This window comes from Cavia porcellus, unplaced genomic scaffold, assembly GCF_034190915.1.
Source record: "Cavia porcellus strain 051 isolate PalLab524CR breed Dunkin Hartley unplaced genomic scaffold, mCavPor4.1 scaffold_19, whole genome shotgun sequence".
Classification (NCBI taxonomy): domain Eukaryota; kingdom Metazoa; phylum Chordata; class Mammalia; order Rodentia; family Caviidae; genus Cavia; species Cavia porcellus.
Window position 1 is genome coordinate 22,817,671 of NW_026947502.1, and position 10,178 is coordinate 22,827,848.

The 10,178-nt window shown below is 48.3% G+C and overlaps 1 protein-coding gene across 1 annotated transcript; it reads left to right on the forward strand.

Annotated features, from left to right (window-relative positions):
• The first annotated feature begins 1,159 nt into the window (after positions 1 to 1,159).
• On the forward strand, positions 1,160 to 2,565 carry Fbll1 (fibrillarin like 1). Its single transcript, XM_013156058.3, has one exon. It carries the CDS (start codon positions 1,442 to 1,444, stop codon positions 2,435 to 2,437), a length of 996 nt encoding a protein of 331 aa, XP_013011512.2. The 5' UTR covers positions 1,160 to 1,441; the 3' UTR covers positions 2,438 to 2,565.
• Positions 2,566 to 10,178: the final 7,613 nt, after the last annotated feature.

Here is a 10,178-nt window from a genome sequence, read left to right on the forward strand (position 1 = left end):
GCTCTCTTGCAAGTATCTCTTGGATTAGTCCACTTTCTCAGCCTCTCCACCATTTCCATGATGGTAATCACCAATGCTACCTTTATCATAATCTCTCTCTCTCTCTTTCTCTCTCTCTCTCTCTCTCTCTCTCTCTCTCTCTCTCTCTCTCTCATAGGGCCTCTTTATGCTCATAACCTTCACTTCCTCAGTTCTATTTGCTCTCATTTCTCACAAGGGTCATCTCCTTAGGATAAAACTTTCAAAGTGGCTGACTTTAGTTGTGCACAACTGTACTCCCTGCACTTGGGACACTGAGGCAATAGGATCCTGAGTTGCAAGTTGGCCTGGGACACATATCAAGTAGTGGCCAGTCTAGGCAAGGCAGCGAGACCTTATCTCAAATTAAAAAAAAAAATTTTTTTTTTGAGATAAAGTTTCACTGTGTAATTCAGGCTGGCCTTGAACTCACTGTGTAGGCTGACTTCGAACTCCTGGTGATTCTCTGTGCACCACCACGCTTGTCTCAAAATAAAATTTTAAAAAGAACCCGGGCTGTGGCTCAGTGGTAGAGCACTTGCCTTGCATGTAGGAGGCCCTGGATTTGAACCCCAAGACTGCAAAGGCAAAAAGAAAAACGAAAAAACCCTTTCAAAGTGGAGTAGATAAGTCAAAATATACTATGTGTTTAAGTGTCTTGTCGGAATATCTGTATCAGAACAAAAAACTGCTGCATTTTATTGTATATAAAGTAACACTGTGTGCCACTAAAAGGACTGACCAAAAGAAATAGCTGAAAATCCAAACAAGAAAGCTATCGCTAATAGAGCACTTGACACATGTCACAGCTGGAGTAAGCATCTGTGCTACAAAACAAACCTTCGAGATATTCCACAGATAGGATTTATTTCACAGACAGGATGATCAAAAAGAAACTTGCCTCAATTCAAACAAGACTCTCAGGGACAGAGCCAGGTAAGCTTCCCGAGACTAGACAGCAAGCAGGTGGCCAGGACTGAATCCCAGGCCTGCTTCCTGTGCCACAGAAACGCGCCGGGCCCAGGGAACCAGGGTCCTGGAGGAAACAGAAGAGAAGGCGAAGGGTTACACCTGAGCACGCTGCATCTGCGCGCTAGCTGAGAAGGGGCTTCCGGGGCTGCAGGGTCGCCCAAACGGGTGTGATGCAATCACGCCAGTCCGTGCGTCAAGGGGCGGCTCCCGGGACTGCGCCAGAGCCGGACCTGTCCGCTGCCTCCCGGGCCCAGCGGCTGCTGCGCGCACACCCGCGGCCGCTGACCCTCGTCCCTCTCCAGGAAAATCACCGAGAGTCAGCGGCGATCCCTGACACCTGTCAGCGCCCACTGCAGCCCTCCGACCCGTAACCCTTGACAACCGTCCCCGGCCGCCGGTAACCCCTGACAACCGCCCCCACCCCATCGGCGGGCGCTCGCTCCAGGGCGCCATGAAGTCGGCGCCGAGCTCCCGCGGGGGCAACTCGGGGGGTCGCGGGGGCGGCGGCTGGAGCAGCGGCTGGAGCGGGGGCCGAGGCGGAGGGGGGAAGGGAGGAGACGGCGGCGGCTCGGGGAGCAAGGGCGGCTTCGGGGCGCGCACGCGTGCCTTCGGCGGCGGCCGAGGTAAGGGTCGCGGGCGCAGCAGCGGCAGCAGCGACAGCAGGGACCGGGGCGGCAGCCAGCGGCGCAGCGGCGCGGTGACCAAGAGCAAGAGCCGCCGCAGGAAGGGCTCTAGCGCGGTGTGCGTGGAGCCGCACCGGCACGAGGGCGTGTTCATCTACCGCGGCGGGGAGGACGCGCTGGTCACGCTGAACCTGGTGCCCGGCCTCTCGGTGTATGGCGAGCGGCGCGTCACGGTCACCGAGAACGGCGTGAAGCAGGAGTACCGCACGTGGAACCCCTTCCGCTCCAAGCTGGCCGCCGCCATCCTGGGAGGGGTCGACCAGATCCACATCAAGCCCAAGTCCAAAGTGCTGTACCTGGGCGCTGCCTCGGGCACCACCGTCTCCCACGTCTCCGACATCATCGGCCCGGATGGCCTGGTCTACGCAGTGGAGTTTTCCCACCGCGCAGGCCGCGATCTGGTCAACGTGGCCAAAAAGCGAACCAACATCATCCCGGTTCTGGAAGATGCCCGGCATCCGCTCAGGTACCGTATGCTCATCGGGATGGTGGACGTGATCTTCGCCGACGTGGCCCAGCCGGACCAGTCGCGCATCGTGGCTCTGAACGCGCACACTTTCCTGCGCAACGGTGGCCACTTTCTCATTTCCATCAAGGCCAACTGCATCGACTCCACGGCCTCCGCAGAGGCTGTGTTTGCATCGGAGGTGAGGAAGTTGCAGCAGGAGAACTTGAAGCCGCAAGAGCAGCTGACCCTGGAGCCCTATGAGAGGGACCACGCGGTGGTCGTCGGTGTCTACCGGCCCCTTCCCAAGAGCAAGTAGCAGCCAGAGCACGGTCTCCCTGAGCTCTCCCCAAGACTGTTGTGTCCAGGCTTCGTGTGTATGTGCTGTTTTTCCCTCTGTGTGGGTGTTTTATTGTTTTCTATTAAATCACATAAAAGAAACAGTCACCGAGTGTGCTGGTGAGACCAGGCTGCGTTTTGCTACAGAACAGTCTCCCACATCCCCTGGCCTATCAGCCGCAGTTACTCTAATCACCCTAGATCTTGGCTCCCATTTTCATAACACTTCCTCTAATCAAAAGGGCAGAGAAACGATAACCTGGACGTTGCTAATGAGATTCTAAAGTTCCCCTTAGAAATGATGAGGGAATCTCTATTCATATTAGCCAAGCACAAGACCAAGCCGAAGTCTAGGGAAGGACATAGACATTGGCACATTCAACCTGTCTAGCTCAAAACATGAATCTTAACCACATAAAGCTTTTAGCAGTTTATTCTAAGCTCTTTTGCATTCACTATTACATTTAATCATTCCACCAGCTCTGAGATGGTTTTGTTGCCATTCCATATTACAAGTAGGGCTTCTGACCATAAACTATTCGTCCAAATTTAAGTGGGGGAGGCAGAGCTCAGTGCTACTCTTTGGAAAGCAGCTATGCTAACTAACCACAGTGTCTCTCAGTGCCAGTCTTTGGGGCTGAAATGTACCACCCTTTCCTTGGCACCAGGACATTCTTATCCCCAAAGCATGGCATGCCCTGGGACAGGGATACAGCGGGGCTGTCTGGCCTCATGGTGGTGTTGTTCTCATCTTCTTGGGCTGCCCTTTCTAAGAGGTCACAAAAGCCAGAGCAGAGCAGAAACACACAGTGATCTCCCCCAGGGTCTGCAGGATGGTTGAGAAAAATGACTCCCAGACAGTCTCCATTTCTGAAGGGAATTTCCTGCAACACAGAAGTTGGATTCAGTACATTGATAGGGACAGGAGAATGTGCCACCCCAAGTGAGCTGAGAATACCCTCAAAGCCTGGTGAATCCCTCCCCCCAAATCAGACCTTACATAGACATTCATTCATTCATTCATTAGCTACAAAAGAAAAAAAAATCTCCATTGCCAACTGCCAAGGTCAACATTTAGCCTGGAAATGACTATCATTTGCAGGCTGGGTTTTTCTTCCTAAAGATGTGCTTAGGCAAAGATTATGGCTAGTCTGCCCTTTCCCAGTGTCTTCTCGGGAAAACAACAACAAAACAGTATAAACAAAACTTTTTAAAAGGTAGCTAGTTTGCATCTTCTCCCTAGTCCCCATATGAAAATTCAGAGTTACAGTTCAGGTTGTTGGCAGGACTGACTCAAGAAGAGAGTAAGTGGTATAAACACCGACCAAACCCTAAACTGGGATTTCTAGAAATAATGGAAACCATCACAGTCCTACAAAGCAAGAGCCAGTAGCCCTGTTTAACAAGGAAAGAACTGCAGTTCAAAGACGTAAGGTACTTGCTTAAGATCCCCTAGGGAGTCTCACAGACAGAAATCAAAGCCAGTCAGACTCCAGAATCTGTCCTTTACACTGACTCTATCCTGGCTACTGCATGGAAAAGCCCTCTGTCCAGTGCTGTTAGTAACACGATGAGTCTTTGAGGCTGAGGATGGAGCCCCAGGGAACAGATGAAGGTGACATATGCTGGCCACCTGGGAGGGAAACCTGTGCTGCAGCACCCAGCCTTCCTCACAGCCAGCTCAACTCAACAGGAGCCTGGCTTCTTCCTCCCAAGTGGCTTCCCCCCCCCCCCCCCGCAGGAAGTGCAGAGCCGGGGAAACTTGATCTCCTTCCTTCCTGGCCACTCACCCCCTCATCCCTGAATATGCAATTCAGTCTGGGTCTGAAGCTGCTTGGAGCCCATCAAAAAAGAAATGGCATGAAAACAAACTGCCAAAGAATCCCTCTTGGTGGTGGTGGTGGGGCGGGGAATCCCTCTGAGCTGGGTGTGGTGGTGCACACCTGTAATCCTAGAACTCGTGAGGCTGAAGCAGGAGGATTGCTTCAAATAGCGAGAATGTGCCTTTAAAAAATCCCTTTGATGCTGACTCTGGTGATACTTTCTGTTGTTCAGTTACTCAGGGATCTGATCCTCTCCCCTTGAGCTGAGGAGTTCAACGCCAGCCAGAGCAACACAGATCCCAGTTTAAAAAGCAAAAATCCCTGATTTACAAAAGGGTTCCTGGCCAAGTGGAATGGCACAGCAGAAACTAAAAGAAATACACAGGGGAAGCTGGAACTTGGTTTTAACAGATGAGACAAGGGAAAGAAACTCAAACGGCAGTGGACAGTGAGTCCCAAGAATGCCAGACAGGATAGTGGACCTAGGATGTACTCAGAAATTAGAATGCATCAGTAACCATCTATTCCAGCTCCCAGGAGGGGATCCCTATGTTGGTTTATCTTCTCAAGTTGCTGTAACAAAGTAGCTTAGGCTGGGTGACTGAAATAACAGATACTTACTTTCTCACAATGCTGGAAGCTAGGAGTTCAAAATCAACAGTTGGAGATTTGGTTTCTGGGGAGAGCTGTGTCCCTGGCTTGTAAGGAGCAGCCTTCTGGCTGTGTCATTCATCACAAATCCTCCGTGTGTGCCACAGAGAACTCGAGAGCTCTGGTGTTTCTTCCTCTTTTCATAAGGACACTGATTCTCCTGGATTAGAGCCTATCCCTGCACCTCTTTTAACTCTACTGCCTCACTGAGGGCCTGTCTCCATACAGAATTTCACTGGGTGCAGGGATTTCAGTTCCTAACACTAGGTCTGGATGAGAACTTCCAGCTAAAATGCCTGCCTTGGGTCTGGGGGTTTAGCTCAGGGGCATAAGCGCCTGCCTTGTAAGCAGGCTGTCGTGAGTTCGATCCCCGGTACCGATAAAAATGAAAAAGACAAAAAATAAAAAATAAATAAAATGCCTGCTTTATTGGATTGTGAGACCTGCTGGGGTGAGCACCGTAGAATGTGGAAACACCTGTGTGGAGCCAGGCATACAGCAAGAACCCTGTATGCCGTATTTTCATTTGATTTTCCTCTTTCCTCTTTCCTCCTAGTCCTGTGGAGTGTGAGGAATTTAGTGTGGTTTGGAAAGCCCCGCTCCCCTCTGGGAGTGTGCTACCAAGTTTCCATCCAGAGCCAGAGTATAGAAGTCAGGGCAGCACACTGGCAAGCAGAGTCAACAAAGCAGCAGGCCAGATGGACACATGGCCAGACAGCAGGTGCCTGGCCCTCGCTGTCACCATCGTGTCCGTCAGCCCCCTCCTTGCTCAGATAACCTTTCGGGACAAAGAGGGGAAAAACTAGACTGGAGGAAAAACTTGGTGAAAAAAGGATTATTCTACAGTGGAAAAAAGTCACCATTAAATTGGCAATTTCCTCTTCCCATCCTACTATTGAGCAAGATGCTTGAGCCCTTCCGAATTTGGCAAGTATATTTGGACATTACCTCTCCAATATTTATCAAGCACTTACCATGTCCCAAGCATAGAGCTAAGCATTTATTTGATTTTTTAAAAGTATGATTTCAAAATAATGAGAACATTTGAGGAAGTGCTGGAGCTTTTAACATTCAGCTTGAAAACTCTTGCAAAATGAACACTTGAGTGGGAGCTAGCCCTAAAACTGGTGTGGCCTGCAGCAAGACAGTGTAAAAGCTGCTGGTCTGTGGCCTGTCCCTTTCTGTTCCCAACCTTGGTTCACGTAGGTTTTCATATCTGCACACCGTCAGTCTCAAGCCCAGGATCCATTCCCATGTCCTTCCAGCGCCTCTTTCAAGCCACAGCTTGTGACCAGAGATGTAAACCAGAAGCAGTGTCCTCTCTAGAGGACCAGCTGGAAAGGAGGACTGAAGGCATGTGCAGAGTAGGCTGGGCTCCTGGTGCACCATCTCCATGTGCACCTATGAGGCAGGTGCTTTGTCCCTGTGGATTGATTTCTTGCCCGCTGAGACAAGGATCAGATGAGAAAGGTCAGAGTTCAGTATTCCAAGTATAATACCAAAGGAATGGGCTCCAATTGTTCTTTCCTGGCAATTGGGAGTGACAGGTTTTTCCTGTGTGTCCCTTTGGCACTGGACAGTACTTCCTCCTGAACCCGAAAGTCAAACCTCCCACTTTTCACGCACATGCTAACACTCCTCCAATCAGCTGTCAATACGTCATTCCGTCAGCCAGCCCCCTTCAACTCCGCCCAGATTCCAAATAAAGCTCGTGGGCTTTTCCCTGACTTCCAGAGGGTGCTTGCATCTTTTCGGCAGCCCTCTCTTACCCTCAATAAAGGCCTTTTTCTTTCTGTTTTCTTTTTCAGGCCATGGAAGACCAAACGGAGTTTCCCCTTTGTCTCTCTATCCATCCAAATTTCAACTAGTCCTAACTAGGCCTTCCATGTCCTTTGGCTAACAGGAAGCTCTTATTTCATATTTGGAGTAAGATACCATTGAATATGCACAAAGCAGGTGACAAGTGATTCCTAGGATCTAATTTCAATTTTCATAGCACCCTTGGGAAGCAAGGATCACCCCTCCCATATCACAGATGAGCAAACTGAGGTGTAGGAATATGACACAGCCAAGGTAGCAGAGCGAAAGAGTGAGAGATACAGGATTTTTGGGGGCAGAACTGTGCTTTTCTCTAAGTCAGTGAAATTAAAAATCAGACATTCTAGGGAATTAACTGGCATTGGCATTTTTAAAAGTTCCCTAGGTGATTTTAACGTGCAGCCAGGGCTGAGACCTATATTTAAAGTACCATATTTGTTACTGACTGAAAATTAGGACAGTATTTGAATAACTGGAGCATAACACTGGTACATGGGGCATCAGTCAACATGGGAAGTTCCCCAGGAATCCAACAGACAGTTGATATTGATGCCTGAGAACAAAGTTATTGAGCATGTTTATCAGAGAGCAGGAACTGAGTTGACAGACTTTGGAGTTTAATGTAAGTGAATCCGTGCAGCAGTTGGGGTTGTCTTAGTTGAGAAGGGCTCCAACGAATGACTCCAGCAGTTTTTTGGACTCTGAATTGGGCAGGAGTGGGAAAGGAGAGACTAAAGCTAAGAGTGGAAAAGTACAAGTGGGTGGAGAGAAGTGTTCGAGGTTTTCAGTGGCTTCTGCTCAAGGCTTCAGCTAAAGGGATGCAGGAAAGACACAGGCTAGGGATGGTAGTTTATGAAAGAGCACAGCCCCCAGGGGGGCCCACATCCTAACTGAGGCGACATCCAGAGGTGCCCAGCAAGGCGGTGCACTGTGCAGAGAGCAGCCTTCCCCATGACACCATGCAGAGAAGACTTTTGTGGTTGCTTATATTTAGGTCTAAAAAAACCTGCACATAAAATTTTAACAAGGAGCCAGATTCTTCAATATTCACCGTTCCCAGACTCAGTGTAAGAGCTCCCAATACTTAAGTTGTTTTGAAAGGGGATTGTGGTATCTTAAAAGTATTTATGGACTTTCCCCCCAAATCTTGCCTTTCACATTTATGTCTCGTGTTTGCCAGTTTCATTCCACGGTGGCCACAAGTCCTGCATCAGCTAAGGCTCTAGGTCCACTTAAGACACATGCTGAGCCGCTGCCTATAGTCTTAGCGTCCCTCCTGGAGAAGGCAGGTAACTAAAACAAGGCTGCTTGCAATAGCCAAGGTGCTTGCAGAGTTCTTTATGGCTGCCCCCAGGGAGGCTTCCAGAAATACGGGGCCAGTAGAGCTGAGAAAGCAACTTGAGGTTTTCTTCCATGGAGAACGTCATCTCCACATTTGCTCCTAATGTGATGCTGAACTTTCTTCAGCCTCAACCTCCTTCCTCCCCACTTAACTGTCCACCTCTTTGTCCTGAATCCCAGATCCAGATGATTTAACCCCATGGGACTTCCAACCCAGTAACCCAGCTCTGTTCACTATCCCTTCAGCTGTCCTCTCCACATCATTCTTCCTCTCAACTGGCTGAAATCTCATAGCTCACCATTATAAGCACATCCACGCACACTTCCTTTTTCCTATTGCCCTTCCTGTGTGCTCATAAACCAGCCAATTCTATTCTGAGCCTTTTTTGGAATACCTCAGTGAAAGAAAACCAAGATGCTCATAATGCTATTAATACCCTGCTTTCCAACTTCTCCCAAGACCACCAGTCCATTGGTACTTTCTCACCTTCCAGGTTGTCATGTGCTATGGCTTGTATCTAGATGTCCTCCAAAGCCTCATGTGCCCACAGGTGACTCTTCTCAGAGGTGGCTGGTTCTAGGGTATATGATACTGGAATTAAGGGTGAGGTACTAACGAGTCCATTTGTTGCAATTTGCAGTTGTAGCTGTGGCTGAATAGGTTTACAGAAGACAGAATCCCTACCCCGGGTATAAGTGGCACCACCCAAAAGGCTTGAGCTAGAAGGAAAAGAGAGACCTGCAGCTCAGTCTCTTGCCTACCACACCATGAACTGTTTCTCCTCTGTGACCTCCCTCTGCTGTGCTATGGTGCTTTGGAACCAGTTATGGACTGAAGACTATGAATTGTGAGCTCTAGCCAAAAAGTGACATACATTATGTCCATGCACGACTCTCTAGTTGGCCAGAACTAATCAGATGAACTTACCCCATCACAAGAAGTGGAATTGTGTGTCTGAAAAGTGGGATAAAGAAACTCTCTCCTGAACATTAATGACCATTGCAAGAAGATACAAATTATCAGCCCCATTCTGGATATGAGGAGGTACAGGTTAGAAAACTTTCCTAACATCATATACATAGTGAATCAGTAGAATTTGCACCCTTTCTCCATAGTACTTGTTTTTAGCCACTACTTCATACTGCCTCTCAAAGTAGCAAATATGTAGATTAACTTTTGAGTATATGCTGGAAGTGGTGGAGCATGCCTGTACCCTCAGCACTCAAGAGGCTGAGGCAAGAGCATTACCACAAGTTTCAGGCCAGCCTGAATTACAAAGTGAGACCCTGTCTCAAAAAACCCCAAAATATAAATACATAAATTTCTTTTGTTATTGTCTGTGATCTCTCCTGAAACTTACAGACTGTTCATTAGTTTTTTGCTCTACTTGTGCCTGAGAAGAATCTGAACCCTTTGCTGGATGCAGAATTCAGTATGTAGTCAGCTCTCTGTACCTCTCGATTTCACATCTATAGATTTAACCAACAGTGGATAGTACATGGGAAAGAAAAACCATCTATACTGAACATGGATCAACTTTTATCCTCTTGGCATTATTCCTTAATGCAGTCCAACGATTTGCACAGCATTTGCATTGTATTAGGTTCCGTAATTTGGATGATTAGGAGTATATAGGATATAGCCAGGTGTGTGTTGCACACCTGTGATATAAACTCTTGTCCCCACAGGCACTGTTTATTTTGGATGAAGCACTTCAGGTATGCAGCCTTGGACTTTATTCCTTGGCAGCTTATTCGCAACTCCTGGCAGCATTTCAGCATTTCCCCACTTGGCGGGTTAGTACATCTCAGGAGTTACTGCTGCACTACATCATTTTCTAATATATATATATATATGTATATACTTGGTATCATGGATCCAACTAAAAGCTTATGCTTGCCAGGCAGGTGCTGTGCCACTAAGCTATATCCCCAGCCCCTCATTTTCTTAGTTAAGATCTCATATTTTTTCATCATGGGCTTTCTTTTTAAAAAAAAAAAAATAAGGAAGACAGGTGTATGTACCCATTCTCTTATTTTCAACCTTTCTAAATTTTGTATTATATTAGGGCTGGGATTTAGCTCAGC

Bases quoted from the DNA above. Each gene is read 5' to 3' on its own strand.
- Fbll1 (XM_013156058.3), top strand. From the start codon at position 1,442: ATGAAGTCGGCGCCGAGCTCCCGCGGGGGCAACTCGGGGGGTCGCGGG.